Genomic DNA, 21,628 nt, shown 5'->3' with positions numbered 1-21,628 from the left:
CCAAAGAGGGAGGAGACAGACTGGAGATTAGACAGTGGAGACCGATCACCTTGCTAGGCACGGCCTACAAGGTCCTAGCTAAGGCGATCAGCAGGCGGCTTCAGCCTCACCTTCCGGACATCATCCACTCCACGCAGACAGGCTTCATCCAGGATCGGAGCATCCTGGATAACATCTTCTCTTTCTGGGAGGCTACGGCTTTGGCTAGATTTCGGCAGGAGGATCTGGCAGTGCTCCTTCTCGACTTCGAGAAGGCATATGATCGGGTGGACTGGGCCTTCTTGGAAGGCACTATGGAGAGGATGGGCTTCCCCCCTTAGTGGATCCGTGGGGTCTCTGCACTCTACACATCGGCTCATAGCCAGGTGCTGATACAGGGCGTGCGCGGAGAGAGGTTCCAGCTCTCGCGCTCGGTGCGGCAGGGGTGCCCCTTGGCGCCCTTTCTTTTTCTTTTTGTGGCGGAGGCCATGAGCACTTTCTTGACGGCACAGGATACAGGTTTGCGGGGCCTCCAGCTCCCCATCCGCACCTCGGAGGAGCTCCTAGACTCGGAGTTTGCGGATGACACTGCTGTCTATCTTCAGGGAGGGGAGGAGAACCTCCGCCGCTTCGCCTCAGCCATGGACAGGTTTTGCAGAGCTTCGGGTGCTTTGATCAACTGGCACAAGTCGTGTGGGTTGTGGGTCAGTTCTGTGCCCCCCCCGACTTGGAGGCCAGTTGATGGGTTTCAGTGGCTGCCCCCCGGCACTACAGTGCGCTATTTGGGATGCTATGTGGGCATTGACATATCTCCGGAGCAGCAGATAGCCCCCCTTCTTCTGAGCATTCGGAAGAAGCTTCTATATTGAAGTACCGCTCGTTTATCTCTGGCTGGCCGAGTGGTTGTGGCCAACCAGGTTCTGCTTGCTACCATGTGGTACATCACTTCTTGCTGGGCCTTCTCGCGGGCGTGCATTGGCCAGGTGCAGAGGCTCATCAGGAACTTTCTTTGGTCCGGTGGCGACGGGCGGCCCGCTAGGGCCAAGGTGGCATGGGCTGTGATCACCCAGCCGAGGGAGAGAGGCGGCCTAGGCATAGTTGATCCTATTTGTTAGAGTCGAGCTTTGCTTGGCAAGTTGGTGGTTCGTGGCCTCCTACCAGGCGCTGAGCCGTGGAAGGAGTTTCTTGTTTCCAGGATTCTCAGCCACACTCCTTCTCTTAGCGGCCCCTGGATCCCCAGCATCAGGTGGATCTTTACAGAGCAGCGATTCAGAGGAGTGGGCCTTGGCTTCGAGGAGCGTTTTGCAGCTAGCCTTCTGAGGGCCTGGGAGCATCTGAGGCCGTCACTCTTCCAGACTCCCCCGGGCACCGATGAGGAGCGCCTGAGGCAGCCATTGATCTGGAACCCCTTGATCCGACTTCCCAGTGGCCATATGGTTGGATCGCGATCTCACGTGTCGTGGGGCCCGTTGAGTTCCGGCCCAGCCCAGTCCCTAGACGATTGGATATGTTTTCAGCAGCTGCCTCTAGAGGTTCAGGAGAGGAGACTCAGCGGGATGAGGGGCAGAGAGTTGATGAGGCAGGACATTGAGGCGGCCATCCCCCGGGAGTGGCGGACTCCAGTACAGGACCCTCCACCTCCACAGTGGATGGGCGTCTTTACTCGGCATGAGATCCTTCTAGCGTCTGCGGCTCAGCAGAGAGAGTCGCGCCACTCATTTTCGAGGTGGGAGAGGGAGGCCAGCTTCAGAGGACCCGACTAGAGTTGGATGAGTTCCAGGGTTGTATCTTTCAGAGGGTGCGGGTGGTCGGCTTTCATTAGAGACAGTGGCATGTAGACCCCTCATCGGCCTCAATAGGGGAGGACTATTCTTGGAGATTATGGGCTTGGGACAGCAGGCCTCTTATTCGCCTTCAGTGGGATCCATGCGAGTGGCTTTGGCGAGATCCCTACTCCGCCCCTACCAGCCCAGGCACCCCCTTTTTTCAGTACACAGCAAGGCTGGGGCGGCGGATCCAGAGGCACAAGATAGCGGGCACCCCGGCGGCGGCCGAGCATTGGCGGCGACAGGGGCTCTCCCATGCCTTCCTTAGGGACTTCTGGCAGCGCCTTTGGGCCAGCTTCCGGCCTCGGAAGGTGACGCTTTTTCTCTGGCTTACAGCGCATAGAGGACTGGTTGTGGGGGCTTGGCTAGCTTTTGGCAGACACCCAGCGTCCTGCCCTCGGTGCGGCCATGCACAGGAGTCGCAGCGGCACTGCTTATGGGATTGCCCACAGGCACAGCAAGTCTGGCAGCGCGCTCTTAGGATGGTTTTTGCAGGCTCGCCAGGTGAGATGATGGCGACGTGGGGTGCGGTGGCTTGGGCCACGGACAGCGGCCCGGCCCTTGGATACGAGGACGTCCCTGGCAGTGTGACCATCCAGGTCTCTGACAGGGCGATGGCGGTGGTTCCGACGCCAGACTTCTCTTCGGCAGTCTCCCAGGAGGGGGACGGGCACAGATGGGAGATGATCAGCACCATGACGGCTTGGCACATATGGAGAGCCCGATGCAGGGAGGCCATAGACCGCCAGGCGACTCCACCGGCGGAGGTCATACAGGCCCTCTGGGTGGACATCATTCACACCTTGAGAGGACACTCGGGGAAACTTCAGGGCGACTCGGATCGCATGAGAGGTTGCCGCAAGGCGTTCCTCCGCACTTGGCAGCCTGGCCCTTTCCTCATCGCGAGGGGCGAGGATGTCACTTGGCACTACAGGCCTCCAGTTTGGCTCTTCTCACCTCCCGCATGTACTACTAGGTAGCCCCCCCCAGAGAGCGACCAGCCACGGGGGTGGAGCTCCGGTGTTCACTGTGTTTATTATCCCTCCTTGTGAGCTGAGCTTTGTAGCCTTATGGCGTTTTCTCGTTAACTAATAGAAGGATAGTTTTTCCAAAAAAAAAAAAAAGTGCATATGCCTACAACAAAAGCGTCAAGAAATTAGAAGTTGATGCAAAATGGCTTCAAGAAAGCCTCTCCTAAGCAACTAGAGGCTCTTTTATGTGACAAAACATTGAAACCCCTTGCCAAAGCTTGAATTTATGCACAATGTTGATGCATCCATAGTCACAGGGAATGGGTATTTTTAGACTCGAGGATGTTGGAGATGGCAGTATTTTCCCGTTCCCATTCCTGTCCCATGTCACTCTATAGTCACAAGGAATGGGCATCAAGAAATTAGAAGTTGATGCAAAATGGCTTCAAGAAAGGGAAACCGGCCTTCAAAAATCTGACGGGCGGTGAAACAAACACTCGCACATAAAACACTTCAACGCCATTGAGGACCTAGAAAAGGAAAACAAATAGGGGGAGCTAGAGTGCTCCTACAAACAGTACACACACACCGATTGGCCCCAAATCGCAGTGGCGCCCCTTGCGGTATTTCTTTAATTGATTATAAGAGCTTTGATTACAATAAGGCTGGAAACTCAGCCGTCACAGTAGAACCCTTGAAGCCTGCAAAGAACCTGCATCATGGCTTCTTGTCCACTCGGCATCCACAAACAAGTCCAGCCATTTTTCACATCCAAAGACTCTCACATTGAGTCTGCATGCAGAAGCTTTCTCCCATGATTAGGGCTGCCACAACCATCCATAGCCTCTCACACTATGAACAGCATCACACCCTGACACATCCAGTGCTTCTGCATCACAACACAGACTCCCAAACTGTCTCTCAAAAGAGAACTCGTATCACAGCACAACATACCATACAGTCGACACACCTGTACCAACCCTCTCTACCTTTCAAGGGTACTATCCATCTCTGTCATGGATTCCTTCTCTCCTGCCCAATCAGTAGCAAGGCTGTACCAAACATGTGTCCATTCCTGTACCTTCTGCCTGCATGTGACCTATCTCTTGGAGAAACCCAAAAACATGTTTCCTCGAGAAACCTACGACCTGTTTCCACATGAATCCCTTAGGCCTCTTTCCCTTTGAAACTTCTGTCCTGTTTCCATACAAAACCATTCATAGCACCATTCAACAACAATGCCAACAACGGCATATCAAGTTACCTGTTCCCTCATGAAACATCTGGCAACATAGAGATGCCCATATCTGTAGGTCCCTCTGTTCCTTTCTAGCAGGAAGAAAACAATCTGCTCCATGAGCACACAGCCATGCGAGCTTGCATCACTCCCATGCCAAGAAACATAACCAAGTGACTTGTACTTGTAGCGAGAAACCCAAGTACATTGCTGAATTTGCAGCCAAACAAAAACAGCCCATAAACAGTCCTCAAACTGATCTCAAAACAGTCCTGAGCATTGCTCATGTTCATAGCCACATGAACTGCCACGAAACAGTCCATAAACCCTTTCCAAAAACAGTCCCCAACGGGCCTGTATACTCAGCCACACAGCAGCCAACCAATCCTGCACCGGCCAAAGAAAGAGAGAGAGAAGTAGGCTTGTGTCTCTGCCCGTCTTGTCCAGCAGCCGCCTACAGTTTCCCTTGTGCGTGGAGAAAAGCATGCACTGTTCTGTCCAGCGCTGCCTGCAGATCTGTTTCCATGAGCCAAAAAGCACACGCATGGCAACCAGCTGCACCTGTCCGTACACCTGTACCTGCAGTGTACAGCTGCCACGTGGATTGTACCTACAGCTATCGATTGTACCTGCCTGCGCCGCCTGGATCTGCAAAACTGCCAGCCGTCTGCACTCTGGTCGTCAGCGCCACACCTGCATCCACAACCGTCTCCTACTCTGTACGGCCTGCAGTCTTTAGGTCTGTACGGCCAGTACTGAACGGCTTGTCTGATAGGGCAGTTCTAGGCGCAGCCAATCACGTGCAGCAACCAGTCGACCAAGCTCTCCTCTCCTCCACGCATGAAACTTGCACGCCCCCCCAAAAAGCAAGAGAGAGACGTGGGCCTCCAAAAGTGGAGTAGTCTCTAAAAATTGCCTTGGGGTCTCTCAAGGCTTTAAAACCTCTTTATCTTTAATTTTGCCCCACCAAAGGTTATAAAACCTTTTTGAATTAAAGTCTCTTTGCCCCCTTCACACTTGGGGTTGTCCACACATGGGTTTACTTTTTGGACTCCAACCTGATGCCATTCACACTGTCCACCATGTCCCTGTGCACACCTGCATTCTGTCCAGAGAAAAACACAGGGTCGTGACATACCCCCCTCTTGAAAAATAGCAAGCGTCCTCGATTGCACTCAATGGCACAGTAAGGCATCTTATGAGCAAAGACTCCCCATACGACAAAAGCAATGGCCCTCCAATGCATCTGGGTGATAAAACAATCATCCTGCACAATAGGCCACACTGTCAGGCCAAAGTGACAAACACCTCTTGCTTGTTCCTTCAGAACCTACAGCAAAAGTCTAAAATCAAATGGAAACACGTTAACCTTGTTAGCCAAAAACAAAATCATGCATCATTCTACATATGGCACACATATGCACTCGCAAACAATATGCTCCTCAAAATGCTCTACCTACTCCAAAGTAACAGTCTAAGGACTGCTCGCAAGCCTTACGTCCATGGGCATCCCGTAAGACCCACGACTGAAGGTACAACATGAGCATATGAAAGCACTCAATGCATCCAAACACTACATCCACTAAGTACTTTCCCACATATGTTTCATGGCCATCCCGCAGGAGTCACACCCAGTGGTGCATCCATGAACATAATAAAGTACTTGATGTATCATACCAACTTATATGCAGCACACGACACAATCCAGAGTATTTCCCAATGTATTCTCAATGGTACCAGGATCCAATGGCACCAGAATACAATAATACCTCAAAAAGTGTATGCATACATGCACAAATAGAGTTCAATCCATATATGAACCAAACCAACTCTAGGACTGCTCGCAAGACTTATGCCCTCCATAGAGTTATCCATAGTTGCAGTTATAGTTCAAGGTGCGTGCGACTGTGAACCATACTCAACCATCATCTCATGTGTCTAGAACACAAGATCATAGAAGTCCCATAAGCAGAGATGTACTGTCAGCCTCCAGTACCTTCGGGTGAATACAAAGATGTCACCAAGCGACTCCTAGATAACAAATGAGCCTGTCTGTAACAAGGGAGCGGAGGTGCTACCCCCCTCTTGAGCATCAAGCCATGCTCCAGACCTATGCTCTGCTGAACCTGAATGAGCCGTAACAAGAGTCAACTCCAACCCAAAGGCATCAAGATAAAGCTGCAAATCCTAAGGTGAATCTGCTAAGTCACCCGCCTCCATCCACTTCGCATCTATCAGTGAACCTCCTCCATCCACTTCGCATCCATCAGTGAACAACTCTTGAACTTCACAAGATAGCGATGGGAAACTTTACCTTGTACCTTTCTTTCCTTATGTGCTAGTATCTGCTCGGGAATAAGAACCACGTCAAGTCCCCCCCACTTCCGTCTGAGCCTCATCTGATACATCCTCAGGCACTGCTAAACATAGAAAGAAACTGTCTTCCGAACCCATGAAGCCGCTATGAAGATACGACCAGTGACAAACTGTCGAAAGCCATAACCTTCAACCCATGTTTTGCACCATAACACTTCAACTGCTTCTTGTTCCTGGCTGACTACTTCTTGTCCTTGGTGTCTTTTCTCCTGAGCTTCATCTTCAGCTCTTGCTCTTCACCTCATATAGGCAAAGACACACAACCCTGTACTGTGTCTTGCACTTCCTTTTCACTTTCCTCATGTTGAAGCTTTTGATGTGACTCTCATGAGACAACCACGAGCTCGCCCCCTTAGGAAAGTTGGCGATTGTCCCGGCAACGGAACCTTGAAACCGGCCTTCAAAAATCTGACGAGCGGTGAAACAAACACTCGCACATAAAACACTTCAACGCCATTGAGGACCTAGAAAAGGAAAACAAACAGGGGGAGCTAGAGTGCTCCTACAAACAATACACACACACCGATTGGCCCCAAATCGCAGTGGCACCCCTTGCGGTATTTCTTTAATTGATTATAAGAGCTTTGATTACAATAAGGCTGGAAACTCAGCCGTCACAGTAGAACCCTTGAAGCCTGCAAAGAACCTGCATCATGGCTTCTTGTCCACTCGGCATCCACAAACAAGTCCAGCCATTTTTCACATCCAAAGACTCTCTCACATTGAGTCTGCATACAGAAGCTTTCTCCCATGATCAGGGTTGCCACAACCATCCATAGCCTCTCACACTATGAACAGCATCACACCCTGACACATCCAGTGCTTCTGCATCACAACACAGACTCCCAAACTGTCTCTCAAAAGAGAACTCGTATCACAGCACAGCATACCATACAGTCGACACACCTGTACCAACCCTCTCTACCTTTCAAGGGTACTACCCATCTCTGTCATGGATTCCCTCTCTCCTGCCCAATCAGTAGCAAGGCTATACCAAACATGTGTCCATTCCTGTACCTTCTGCCTGCATGTGACCTATCTCCTGGAGAAACCCAAAAACATGTTTCCTGGAGAAACCTACGACCTGTTTCCACATGAATCCCTTAGGCCTCTTTCCCTTTGAAACTTCTGTCCTGTTTCCATATAGAACCATTCATAGCACCATTCAACAACAATGCCAACAAAGGCATACATCAAGTTACTTGTTCCCTCATGAAACATCTGGCAACATAGAGATGCCCATATCTGTAGGTCCCACTGTTCCTTTCTAGCAGGAAGAAAACAATTTGCTCCATGAGCACGCAGCCATGCGAGCTTGCATCACTCCCATGCCAAGAAACATAACCAAGTGACCTGTACTTGTAGCGAGAAACCCAAGTACATTGCTGAATTTGCAGCCAAACAAAAACAGCCCATAAACAGTCCTCAAACTGATCTCAAAACAGTCCCGAGCATTGCTCATGTTCATAGCCACATGAACTGCCACGAAACAGTCCATAAACCCTTTCCAAAAACAGTCCCCAACGGGCCTGTATGTATACTCAGCCACACAGCAGCCAACCAATCCTGCACCGGCCAAAGAAAGAGAGAGAGAAGTAGGCTTGTGTCTTTGCCCGTCTTGTCCAGCAGCCGCCTATAGTTTCCCTTGTGCGTGGAGAAAAGCATGCACTGTTCTGTCCAGCGCTGCCTGCAGATCTGTTTCCACGAGCCAAAAAGCACACGCATGGCAACCAGCTGTACCTGTCCGTACACATGTACCTGCAATCGTACAGCTGCCACGTGGATTGTACCTACAGCTATCGATTGTACCTGCCTGCGCCGCCTGGATCTGCAAAACTGCCAGCCGTCTGCTTTCTGGTCGTCAGCGCCACACCTGCATCCACAACCGTCTCCTGCTCTGTACGGCCTGCAGTCTTTAGGTCTGTACGGCCAGTACTGTACGGCCTGTCTGATAGGGCAGTTCTGGGTGCAGCCAATCACCTGCAGCAACCAGTCGACCAAGCTCTCCTCTCCTCCACGCATGAAACTTGCACGCCCCCCCAAAAAGCAAGAGAGAGACGTGGGCCTCCAAAAGTGGAGTAGTCTCTAAAAATTGCCTTGGGGTCTCTCAAGACTTTAAAACCTCTTTATCTTTAATTTTGCCCCACCAAAGGTTATAAAACCTTTTTGAATTAAAGTCTCTTTGCCCCCTTCACACTTGGGGTTGTCCACACATGGGTTTACTTTTTGGACTCCAACCTGATGCCATTCACACTGTCCACCATGTCCCTGTGCACACCTGCATTCTGTCCAGAGAAAAACACAGGGTCGTGAACAGAAAGCCTCTCCTAAGCAACTAGAGGCTCTTTTATGTGACAAAACATTGAAACCCCTTGCCACAGCTTGAATTTATGCACAATGTTGATGCTGTCAAAATATGCAGTGGAAATGATAACGAAATCTGAGACCACAAGAGCAAGTAGAGTGCAGAAAATAGACAGCACAAGAGAAGGAGAGAGATAGGAGTATAACTCTTCTCTATACACAAGATCCCGAGGAAAAACTGAATGAGTACAATGTGGGGCAATGGGGCCTATTTATATGGCCCCATCATGCAGTCGGCCAGCACTAGTGGCCCTCACGACTGGGCACATCCAGTCGGCCAGCAGAGAAAAATACCACGACCCCTCCTGATGAAGTCGGCTAGCTCCTGGTACACATGAGTGCAGTCGGCCAGCATCAGAGGCTCCTGCCAGCCTGTAGCCACCCACATCATGGAAAAAATGGGGAAAAAGTACGGGGAGTGAGGAAAAATGATAAAACACCTATACAGGGCGGGCACACTCACAACAGAGGCCTTGGTGTCTGATAAAGACAGGAGATGACTTCTAACAGATGCATCATGCATTTGGCTAAAAACCCATAGAGAAGTTTGACAAGATCTCATAGCAATGCTTGAGAATGCCTTCCATGGTTAGGGTTTGCAACCAATGGAAAAAGAAAATTTGCAATTCTTGATCAAGAAAGCTTCCAGAGCTTGAAGCACTCACCAATAACCAGATCCAAACACCTCTTTCCACGTCTGTGAGCTACTCTCAAATAAAAAATGCAAGCTGCCGCTTAGGGTTTTGTTGCTTTCTTGTTGCTTCTTCAATGCTGTGTTTTTGCTTAATGTAGAGGATGATGGACAAGGAAACCTTAGTTAAAGCCTATAAGGCTCAAGTGGCCTGCCAATGGCATTGATTCAACTTCATTTGCTATCACATAGCATCCCACTGTGCCGCCTCCAGGATAGACTAACTCCCCTCTGAAAACGTCATCGGTGCTGTTGTTGAAAGCGTCTGTTGTGTTGTGCATAAGGGGGAAGGAGGGACTCTTTGTTTGCTACTGGTGTGCTGCATCAAAATGTTGAGCCCGATGATTCCTGATCTTCTTAAGCCGCTCAAGCTCATCTGTGAGCTTCATATCCAAGGCATTGGACACAACCTTGGAGTACCGGCCATCCTTATAATCTTTCTTTCATTTTTCTTCTTCATGTCCACATCAGCTTTCTTGCAGATGAGATTCGCAAAACGCCAGCCATTACCCTTGATGGATATTAGGGCAAACATGATGTTATGGCATCCATCGACATTGGTGTTTAGAACACACACAAAATGTGCTGGAAGTCTCCATTTACACGAGCAACATCTTGACCTGAGAGGCGCCATTTCTATGCTCAATAAGCAAAAGAACCCTAACATCAATGTACTTTACTCACCAAACTCCCAAAGCCTCACTGCACAGATAGGAGATGATTGCTAAGTTCTAACACCCCCTCTCAGCTCTACTGGATGTGGAACCAACCCTAGTGAGCTGGAGTGCTGCCGGAGCATAGCCCGAGGTAGAGACTTCGTGAAGAGGTCTTCGTCGAACAATAAACAAGCAAGATGTCACCAGCGTTTCCTTCCCAGGAGACAAGGGAAGTCAATGGGACAGCAGATCACTTAGCATATAGTCATCATAGGCAACATATTTAGTCCATGATCTCATCTCTCCTCAGCGTTGCATATTCAGTCCATGATCTCATCTCTCCTCATCCATGGAACAAGGGAGAAGCAGATCAGCAGTTTAGCCAGCATATTTAGCACATAGTTCATCATTCCTACCTCCTACATAGAGGGAAGCCGGCATCGAAGGGTGGACCTCAGCATTGGAGCAAGGAACAGTCCTCATCCTCAGCATTCACCATATCCCTCTCATCCCGAGAAGGATCTTCATCTAGGACAGCATCATAGATCTATTTAGATCTCATTGTAACCCATTCATCTAATATAACTGCATTGCATTGCATTGACACTATTTGTCTACCTCTTAAGCATCATTAAGTGAAGTTTAGTTAGCCTAAGGTTGTGATTACTACGATCAATCCCTCACATGTCACATTGGTATCAGGGCGTTACAGGGTAGCCAGCCTTAGATCATTTTCATTCCATCATTCATTCAGTCAGTCATCATGTTAATTGCTTCCGCACAGTTAAACCCAGTTCTCAAAATCTTGCAGGCCATCCTTAGGGATTTCCCCTTAGGTATGCATTAGTAACCCATCCATCTGCATTCTTGCACAGCATATAGGGTTGCACATGGCTTGCATAGCAGTCATCCTAGCAGTCAGTGTTGCATCTGCAAGGCATACATGTTTGCCCATGAGTTCTTTGGGGAAGAATGACATCCATCATCAAAGGAGTAAATAAAGTTTTGGGCTTCGACTGGCAGCAACAGGGAGTTCTCTTCCACATAAGAAGACGGAAGTTTGCTCCAACATCGCCTCAGGGGTTCAGAGGTTCAAGAACGACGGAGATGGTGGGTGAAAGGATTCCACAGACAGGTCAGGGGTGACTCAAGTATTTCCAAGCAGTTTTAGTAGCATTTGCCATTCAATTCCCGCAGTAGACAAGTCTATGGCTCAAAGGATTCAACTCCTACAGTTGACCTCAATTCCGGTAGAAGAAGTTAGAAGGGGGCAGTGGTTTCAGTGGAGAAGGATCACCAGAGGAGTCGAAAGGTTGCCAGGTATACCACCTAGCAACAGTTTAGTAGAGGGGAATTTCACGCGCACACCCATCTGGTGTACAAGTGGCATGGCATCAGCAAGCATTAGTCAGGACATTCAAGCATTATTTAGGCATTTTCAGCATATGCAAACATATGTTTAGCCATCTTCAGCACATAAAGGCATTTAGAGCATTTATGGCATGTAGTCGGGGCTGTTATGATCAGCCGACAGCACCTCTACAACAGCCGACAGCATTTATGGCATTTCTTGTAGGTTGTGAGCATCAAGGAGCTGGCCGACAGCTTAATAGCTGGCCGACCAGCATCATTCACACATATATAAGCGCATCATTTCAGGTCATTTATCGGAGATCAGTATCTCATAGATCATCTTCTCCTCAGCGTTTCCTTCTTAGGAAACAAGGAGAGCATGAGTTCGTCATCTTCCATCAGCGTATTCAGCATAAAGACAGCATCAGATCTCAGCTTCTCTTCAGCGTTTCCTTCCCAGGAGACAAGGGAAGTCAATGGGACAGCAGTTCACTCAGGATATAGTCATCATAGGCAGCATATTCAGTCCATGATCTCATCTCTCCTCAGCGTTTCTCATCCATGGAACAAGGGAGAAGCAGATCAGCAGTTTAGCCAGCATATTCAGCACATAGTTCATCATTCCTACCTCCTACATAGAGGGAAGCCGGCATCGAAGGGTGGACCTCAGCATTGGAGCAAGGAACAGTCCTCATCCTCAGCATTCACCATATCCCTCTCATCCCGAGAAGGATCTGTTAGAAGTCATCTCCTGTCTATTTTTATACACTAGGGCCTCTGTTGTGGGTGTGCCCGCCCTGTATAGGTGTCTTGTCATTTTTCCTCACTCCCTGTATTTTTTCCCCATTTTTTCATGGTGTGGATGGATGCCACATGTTGGCAGGAGCCCATGGTGCTGGCCGACTGCACCTCATGTGCTCCTGGTGGTTGGCCGACCTGTTTTACACAGTCGTGGAGGTGTTGGTGGCTGGCCGACCTGTTTACACAGTCGTGGACGTGCTGGTGGCTGGCCGACCTGTTTACACAGTCGTGGAGATGTTCTATGCTGGCCGATCTGCTTTCTTCAATCGTGGAGCCCTCATGCGCTGGCCGACTGCATCCATGGGGCATATAAATAGGCCCCATGCTCCTCACCATTGTATCATTCAGTTTTGTGTGGGATCTTGTGTATAGAGAAGAGTTTACACATGTCACGTGCATCCCGCACTTGGATGCCACGTAGACATTTCTGTACAAAAGGTGCAGGACCTGGGATGGTGAACTGGTCCCATGTGAGCCCAGTCCGGGACGAGTCAGCCAGGGATCCATCTCAGTCGTCCGAGGTCAGGTGTGCACTGTCCTGCACATGAGTCCAAGGTCAGGTGTGCATTGTCCTGCACATGAAATAGTGCCAGTCCGTGCTGTGAGTCTCCCTCTAGAATGATGTCAGTGGTTCTGTGTATCTGGTTTGGTATCGGATGCCAGATCACTGAGTAGATTAGGTTTAGGACAAGGGGCCAGCCCATAGGGCTACCCCGGATCTGAGTGGGGGCACGGGAATGGTGTAGAACCACCCCCATGAGGGCCAAGCAGTGTTGCATAGAAACGTGTTTCATACAGTTTCAAAGCGTACGAAACGTTTCGAAACGTTTCGTACGCGTTTCATACATCATGCAGTTTTTAAAAACCTTAAAAAACGTTTTCTTTCGTGGATTCGTACGGCGCAGTTTATCACGCTTCCCAGTGGCCGCCGCCTGTGAGTTCGCCGATTTGTGTGCCATCCTTCGATTCCTTCCATCGCTTGTGTCGACCCCCCTGCTCCTTGGTGTCCTTGGGCCTTGTGGAGGTCTTCCAAAGGGGTAATGTCATGTTTTACTTTAAGTTGGTTTTCTCTGCACAACTCACAAAACAGCACACTTTTTTCTCTTCCATCAATATTTATGGCATATCTTCCACGGTCCACCCTTGCTCTATTGAGATTAGTTTATGTTATGTGTCGCACTTGCAGGGCCAACAATCTGCATTTATCCCCGCCTTGTAGGATGCCTCGAACAGGTGATTCTCCTTTGGAACAATGTCACCTTCGAGTCTAGATATGGTGGCTCAGGCTCCGGAAAGTGGAAATGCAACTTTTGTGCTGATAAGCACCATGGCAATGTCACCAGGTTGAAGGCACATTTGTCACAAACAAAGGGTTTCGGCATTGGGCCATGTAAGCATGTGCCACAAGAAATCTATGATAGCCCTTCTCAATTTCTAGCATGGCTTCAAAGAGAGATTGCGAGTTGTGAGAGCTATGTGAGGGTAAAAACAGAGCCACGTCAAAGTGTCTCCAAGAGGACTCGCAGTATCAGAGAGGAAGATACCAGTGGTGAGGTTGCAGGTGGTGTTGCAGGTGGTTCTAGCTCGGCACCTCGAGCCAAAAGAACTAGTCTTCCAGTGTTCAAGAAAGGACATGTACAGGCAGGGATGCAAAAGGTTGCCATGAAAGAGGCAACGAGGGAGTTGATGAAGTTGTTTATTCAATGTGGATTATCCTTCCACATTGTCAGGACTCCTCGATGGAAGAAGGCAACGAGAGCTATCTCCCGCATTGGGTGTGAGTGGGATGGCCCCTCCTACGAGACATTGCGCACTACTGAGCTTCGCAAGGAGCAACTGGCTGTGGAGATGGAGATGGAGCCTCTCAAGGCCACTTGGGCAAAGTATGGTTGTACTTTGCTTTGTGATGGATGGACAGATGCGCGGAAGAGAAATGTGTACAACATTCTTGTGTCCTCCTGCAAAGGCACAATGTTCATTCGTGCCATAGATGCATCGGTGCCAGGATAGTGGTTACAGGGGAGTTCATTATGTCCCACATGCGCCAGGCAATCAATGAAATTGGGCCTGATAACATTGTGCAGGTGATCACGGACAATGGGTCCAATTGTGTATCCATGGGCAGGATGTTAGAGGAGGAGTTCCCCAAGATTGTGTGGACACCTTGTGCAGCACACAGCCTTGACTTGATGATTGAGGATGTGGGAAAGCTTGATTGGGTGAGCCATGTATTTTCAGCTGCATCTACCATGGTGAACTTTGTCACAAAGAGGCCAAAGGTTTTGAGCATGTACAGGGCCAATAGTGATCTTGAGCTTCTAAAGCCCTCCAAAACTCGGTTTGCATATATGTTTATTGTGGTGGAGAGACTAGTGAGAGTGTGACATGGCTTATTACGCACTGTTGTGTGTCGTGAATGGACAGCATGGGAGGACAAGGATGAGCCCAAGTCTATAGCATTCTCTCGTATGGTCATGAGAGATACTTGGTGGCAGGATGCAGAGGGACTTGTGAAGGCACTTCAGCCCATGTATAGTGTCCTTCGGCTCACAGACATGGAGGGAAGTACCATTGGGCTGCTTTATGAGTTCATGGACAGAATTGGTGAAGCTCTCAATGATTTCACTACCTTGTCGCGTGACAGGTGCTCACCCTTGGGCTTTAACTTTAGTCTTTGAGTTATTTTATAAATCTTGATCTCTTATGTATGTCACATGTTACATGTAGAGTTCAAGATATTAAGGAGATCTGGAATCGGCGTTGGGATTGGTTTCATAGGCCAATCCATGCTGCTGCTCACATTTTGCATCCCCTTTGGAGGAATGAGGAGCAATACCTCAATGAGGAGCTAGAGTCAGGATGGATCGAGTACATTACCAAGTTGGTGGGAGTGGGAGGTGATATACAGCTGATGAGAAAGCTCGAGGATGAGCTTCTCATTTACCGCAACGGTAGCCATATGTTTGGGCGAGCTACTGCATTGCTCAGGGAGACACAGTTGGAGCCAGTGTCTTGGTGGGAGAAATACGGTATTGGGACACCCAACTTGGTAAGGTTTCTTGATTCTTGAATCTTGTATCTTTGTCTCGGACTCTCATGAGTCCTACTCTTTCAAAATCTACATTCAAATGCTACTCTCTTTTTGACTCTAACTTAACATTCTTTTTTGTACAATGTAGAGACGGATTGCACTGAGAGTTCTCTCCCAGGATTGCAGTTCAGGGCCTTGTGAGAGAAACTGGAGTACATGGGCTCTTTTTCACACGAAAAAGAGAAATAGATTCTCCTCAGCACAATTGGAGAGGCTTGTCTTTTGTCATTGCAATCTCCGATTGCTAGAACAAAAGGGTCATCCCATTGAGCCTCGCCAAGTGAATCCAGATAAGATTGATATCATGAAGTGCAAGGAGATTCCCGACATTCCTCAGGAGGAGAGAGACATCTATTCTATGCTCTACGAGGAGATCATGGCTCCGGCTCGCACTACACGATCTTCTTGAGAGGCTAGTACTAGTGGTGCACTTGCACCTCTAGAGGATGAGGCCTTTGAGGACTCGGCTACCGACAGTGACCTTGAGAGTGAGGCTGTAGAGGCAGAAGATGCAGATGAGGATGAGCATGAGGATGCAGATAGTAGCTAGCAGCTGCCAGTATCATTTTATTTGGACATGTTACTTAGTTTGAACTTTGGACATGTTATTTATTTTGATCTTGGATTTTGAGTCATGACTCATCACCCACGTGGTGATGCTTTTGATTTTTGTTTAGTCATCAGTGATCACCCACGTGATTTGTGATATCATCATATCTTACATGTATTTTGTTTTTATTGAAAAGAATTCAGTGTGGTCTCTTATAAGTTATGTCAACAGTTTTTTGTTTTTTCTTTTGTATATTTCAAGTAAAAAATATACATGTTTTTTCTGTTTTGTATGAAACCTTTTTGTACCCGTTTCTTACCTTTTATGAAACGTTTCAAAATGTATGAAACCCGTTTCATACCTGCCGTTTCTGAAACGCCTGGTAACTATGGGACCAAGAAGGCCCAGGCTGAACCCACCAGCCATGGAGGGGCTGTAGGATAGCCCTAGGGCACAGATCAGGCAATCTCCAGGGGATTACAGCCTTTAGATGGCTGTAGGGCATGTATGGGGCAGCCCATACAGGCTGTCCAGCCTTGGGATTGTGGACAAAAGTGGTGTCCAGCCAATCAGAAGCAGGCGCATCACTTTTAGCCTGTTAGGAAAAAAAGGCAGTATTTTTTGGGATTTAATTCAGCATTTATTGCTGAATTTCACCAGTCGTGGGACAAGAAGCTGTTTTTCAGCGGGCCGACTACTCCTGAGGAGGAGTATAAATAGGGTAGGCCTAGATCCCATCATTCATCTCAGTTTTCACCAAGTGCTCAAGCCAATCAAGGGCCAGTCAAGCCAAGGAGATTGCCAAGCAAAGGGGTGGACTTCTGAAGGTCAAGGGCAGGACTTCTGAAGGTCAAGGGCAAGATTTTCCAGCCAAGAAAAGGTCAAGTTTTCTGTATTTGTTTTCAGATTTACATCATTCTAATAAAGCAAATACACCATCCGTGGTGGGGGCCCTACAAAGGGTAATTGGGACCCAATACTGTGTCCTCTCCATCTCCCCCTTCTCTCTCTATTTTCTGCACATCTCCTTTCAGTTTGTGCGTTAATTCCGTCGCGAAAAGAGTGCTGATTTCTGAGTTTTGAAGTACCGATCCTTCTCCGAAGCTTCCGCATATTACATTGGTATCAGAACATCAGGCTCAGCCAAGCTAAACGCTGATTCAGTCCCATATGATGGTGTACAGGTCCAAGGTACAGGAAAGTACACGGACTCGAAGCCCAAGGCGGGAACACAGATCGGGAAGAACTCCCAGGAGGTTAGCTGGTGGTGTTCCACAGTGCCAGATGGGGATGGCAGTTCTGTGAGCCAGATAGGTTCTCAGGTAACGGTCCCAAGGGAGGTTGATCCTCCAAGGGTGATGTGAGAGTGCCAGACTCAGTTCCAGGAATGAAGACCAAGACGGTGTTCAGAGTCAGGGCGGGAATAGATTGTGGACTAGAGGAAGATCAGATGCATAGATCTTCATCAGAGACAGAGTGGTTTGGAGAACAGGCCGGGTTTTTCAGAGAAAAGGGTTTGCCAGGGATGGATGATGACAGAGGGACTTCGGGACAGGATTGGGATGATGACAGTCATCCAAGAGCAGGTTGGATTCCCGTCATCAAGTTTAGCAGAGGGGGATGTCATGTGCATCATAGATGCCATGGACAATCTCCGGGCTAGATCCAGAAAAGGCAACCAGATAAAGAGTATGAACCAGGTAGACAGAGCACAGAGCACCTTTTACAGTGTAGAATGAAGCAAGGCATGGATCAGATGGCTGTCGGCTGCAGGACAGAGGATGCTGGCTGCCAGAAGAGCTGTCGGCTGACATCAGCACAGTGTGGGCAACAAGCGCATCATGAGCAAGGAGTAGATCCAGTCGGGTAGCGTTTACAACAAGTCGGGCAGCGCTGAAAGTATTTTATGATTGTGGAACTGGCCGACCAGCAGTCGGCTAGCATAAAGAGTGCCCAAAGACCCATATAAAAGGCAAGGGTGCTCATGGATTATAATCATTCAATCCTCTAGGGATTGGGTCAGTAGGAGTCCTAGTTTGGGACTGATTTTTGATGTCTTATCACCTTTTTCAAGAAGGCAGCCAAGGGCTGTAGACATGTGCCCTTTTTGTACCATAGATTATACTGAATTTTCCAGCACTTCTCTCTCTCTCTCTCTCTACTCTCTCTCTATATCTGTGTTTTTGCATCCGATGGTGTCGGAGTGACTCCTGTCCCTTGAAGGACGGTTGGTTTTTAGCCTCCGGAAGCCTTCGGAAGTCTCCCACACAGATAGTGGATGGTCAGATTGCGTTCCGGAAAGGAATTGCATTTTCCCGCTATGGCGAGTTTTGGCGACGAGAGAGAACCAGAACCATGGGACTAGAGTGCACCAGGCAGCCCAGCTAGGGCACCCGGCCTGAGTGTCTTAGACATGTTCCAGCAGATGATGCGAGCAATCGCAGACCAGACAGCCAAGTTGGATGAGCAGAAGGCGCAGATCTTGGCTCTGGCGGAGCGTTCTCGCTCTCCAGCGTCGCGTTTTCCATCTCCTCCTCCCTCTCCTTCCGTATCCCAGATACCAGATCCTCGTCTCACAGGGACCCTCTCGCTGGGTCACAGCCGCCGCAGCCAAGCTCCTTGCTTGAGATGCATATGCGTGCATTGGAGATCCAACAACGAGAAGACGACGCCATGCGACGCGTGGAACACGAGCGTCACCTCAGAGCTTTGGATGCGAGATTGACACCGGCGGCGCCCTCGAATCATTTTCCCGAGAAAATGAATTTCAGTAAGTATAATGGTAAACTCGATCCCACAACTCTTTATTCATGGTTACATGAATTTGAAGCTTACTTTGCCGTAGTTAGGAAAACAGATACTGACAAAGTGATCTTAGCTAGTTGGTACTTGGAAGGTGAGGCCATTCCTTGGTGGACTCAGTGGGCTCATGCCCACACCAGAGCAGGTATGGCAGCTTATGTGTGGGACGAGTTCGTCCGCGACCTTAAGCAGCGGTTTCTACCGCCCCACTACCTTGAGCGACTCGAAGACGAGTTCAGGGGAGCGCGTCAGAATGCGCAACCAGTCCTTCAGTTTGCCAATAAAATTTCGACCTTGTGTCTACAATTAGGCTTATCTGATTCGGACAAGAAAGGGCAGTTTTTGTATGGCCTGGACACGCAAATCCAATAGGAGGTGCGTATGTTTAGGCCAGCCACCTTTGAGGACGCACTCTCGCTTGCGCAGAGTGCAGAAATGAAACACAATGGTGGCAAGCCCAAGACTTCCCAGCCGGCTTCTCCCAAGGCTAACGCCTTGGGGGGCAAAAGCCAGAACCAGACGGGGTCTTCCCCAGGACAGAGCTCGGGAGCCTCTGGCTCCAAGAACTCGAACAATGCGTCTAAGCTTACTCCAGACCAGAAAGCGGAGGCAGGCAAGACAGGTGGCAAGTTGAGTGCTGAGGAGCTTTCTCAGTACAAGAAGGAGGGTAGATGTTTCTTTTGTCACACAAAAGGACATACTTCTCGGGATTGTCCGAAGAAGCCTCCAAAGGCAGCCGCCGCCTCCACAGCTTCCGTGGTGAGCACAGCTCCCACACAGACCCCAGCGGCTACCCCTAGTTCTTGAACCCCCAGTGCTTCAGTTGGAGCAATTATTAGCCGGGAGCTCGAAGATAAGCAGAAGGGCGCCCATGACCAGGAGTATGAGCGCAACGAATTGCTCAAGTCCTTTGGCTGCATAGGTGGCCAGAGAGGAGTCGTCTTGTTAGCACGGAGGATGTGGTCACAGAACAGGCCGCTAGGCGTGCCCGTTTCTAGCTGACTCCGGTGGACAAATAGGTGGAGGGTTTTAGCACAGGTATGACGACGAGCGTCAAGTATGAAGCTCTAGGTGCTAAGTTAGTGATTCAGGGCATAGAGTTTGTGCGTGACTTTATGGTTGTCCCTCTTGTAGGAGCAGACATAATTTTGGGTATCCAGTGGTTTCACAAGTTTCTTCCTGATGTCAAGTGGAACAAGCACACGTTCCAGATCAATCGGAATGTGTCAAACACCCCGGTGACCATTAAGTGTGAGCCAGGTATTCCAAACTTTCCGCTCATAAGTCATAAGCCACTTGTAGGCTAAGCGAGCAGTCAGGAAAGGCGCACAGTGTGCGATGATTTACATCCAGACAGCCCAGACGGTGGCCAGTGCTTCCGAGAAGTGGTTTCAGTTGGCCAGATGATTGAGCAGGGTTTGCAGGTTCAGTTTAACCTTGATGGTTGTTATGTTGAAGACTTTAAAGACAAGTGCAGGTTGGTTGCAAAAGGCAACAGAGTGGGCAGAATGTATACACATTGAATGTAAACATGCCTGAAGTAAGTGCTGTGATGTTTGCAAACGGTTCAGGAATTGTTGCAGACACAGACATTTGGCATAAAAGAATTGGACATGTGAATGTGCAGAGAATGAAGTCTATGCAGACTAGAGGAATTGTGACAGGGTTGCCAAAGTTTGAAGTTAAAGGTATGCAGAAAATATGTGAAGCATGCCAATTTGGAAACCAAACAAAGCATGTATTTCCACGTGACAGAAATGTGAGTTCTCCATGAAAAGTTCCAGAAGATTTTTCTTCGGGACAGCCTCCCTTCCCAGCTCCCCCCGTCCAGACTGGAGGATCACAAGATTGACCTCCTCCCAGGCTCGGAGCCCCCGAGCAAGTTTCCGTATCGCCTGTCTAAGGCAATGGAATCGGAGTTGGACCGCCAACTCCAAGAATTGTTGCAAGCTGGCTTCATCCGCCCCAGCGTGTCGCCATTTGCAGCACCGATCTTGTTTGTCAAGAAGAAAGATGGGTCTTCACGATTGTGTCTCGATTATCGTGCACTCAACAAGCTGACTATCAAGAGCAGATTCCCGATGCCTTGAATTGACTATATTCTCGAGAGGCTGAATGGAGCTAAGGTGTTCTCCAAACTGGATTTAAAGAGTGGGTACCACCAGGTACGGATTGTAGAGGGAGACATCCCCAAGACAGCCTTCCGTACAAAACGGGCCCACTATGAATTTGTGGTCATGCCATTTGGTTTGACGAACGCCCCAGCTACATTTAACCGCATGATGATGCGTATTTTCCGGGAGTTGATTGGAGAGTGTGTGTTCATATTTCTGGACGACATACTCATATTTTCAGCTACAGTTGAGCAGCATGACATTGAAAGTCCTTAAGTTGCTGGAAAGCAACGAGCTCTATGTCAATGAAAAGAAGTCAGAATTTTATCTGTTCCAGGTACATTACTTGGGATATATAATTAGTGCTGAAGGCATTCGACTTGATCCGGCTAAAGTGGCCGAGATTGTTAACTGGGAAGTACCTCAGACCGCTTAAGACATTAGATCATTTGTGGGTATATGCCAGGCATATTCCACCCACATTGATAAGTTTTCTGACCTCTCGGTAGACCTTACCGATCTGCTAAAGGGAGTGAAAACAAGAAGGCAAAAGATTCGAATGACTCCACTAGCGTTGGAGGCATTCCAGAACCTCAAGGTGGCTTTGTCAGAAGCGCCTTGTTTAGCCCTTGCCTCGTGGGACGAACCATTTCAAGTGATCACCGATGCGAGTAACATCGCAATTGGAGGTGTATTACAACAGAATGGTCATCCGGTAGCTTACATGTCTCGTAAGTTACTGCCCGTCGAAAAGAATTACTCAGTCTATGATCGTGAACTCCTAGCAGTTATACAGGCCTTGAAACATTGGAAACAT

The 21,628-nt window shown here is 48.9% G+C and overlaps 2 protein-coding genes across 8 annotated transcripts in view; both read left to right on the top strand.

Annotated features, from left to right (window-relative positions):
• Positions 1 to 21,628, top strand: part of LOC147622170 (regulator of nonsense transcripts UPF3-like) — a 131,211-nt gene that overhangs the window by 14,138 nt on the left and 95,445 nt on the right. The gene's annotated exons all lie outside the window — the stretch shown is intronic.
• LOC147622172 (uncharacterized) lies at positions 14,673 to 15,754 on the top strand. Its single transcript, XM_086822732.1, has 3 exons — positions 14,673 to 14,898; positions 14,982 to 15,303; positions 15,434 to 15,754. The coding sequence occupies exons 1-3, from the start codon at positions 14,723 to 14,725 to the stop codon at positions 15,752 to 15,754; spliced, it is 819 nt and encodes a 272-aa protein (XP_086678858.1). The 5' UTR covers positions 14,673 to 14,722.

The sequence above is a fragment of the Cibotium barometz genome, chromosome 29, assembly GCF_041138505.1.
Source record: "Cibotium barometz isolate CiBa-2024 chromosome 29, ASM4113850v1, whole genome shotgun sequence".
Classification (NCBI taxonomy): domain Eukaryota; kingdom Viridiplantae; phylum Streptophyta; class Polypodiopsida; order Cyatheales; family Cibotiaceae; genus Cibotium; species Cibotium barometz.
The sequence above is the reverse complement of the archived record's forward strand: the minus strand, read 5'-3'. Positions and strand labels throughout refer to the sequence as shown.

What these genes read in the sequence shown, in the direction of transcription:
- LOC147622172 (XM_086822732.1), top strand. Translation starts at nt 14,723, where the DNA reads ATGGTCATGAGAGATACTTGGTGGCAGGATGCAGAGGGACTTGTGAAG. An exon ending in ACTACCTTGTCGCGTGACAG is followed by an intron (nt 14,899 to 14,981) that starts GTGCTCACCCTT and finishes TGTTACATGTAG; the next exon opens with AGTTCAAGATATTAAGGAGA. An exon ending in GTATTGGGACACCCAACTTG is followed by an intron (nt 15,304 to 15,433) that starts GTAAGGTTTCTT and finishes TGTACAATGTAG; the next exon opens with AGACGGATTGCACTGAGAGT.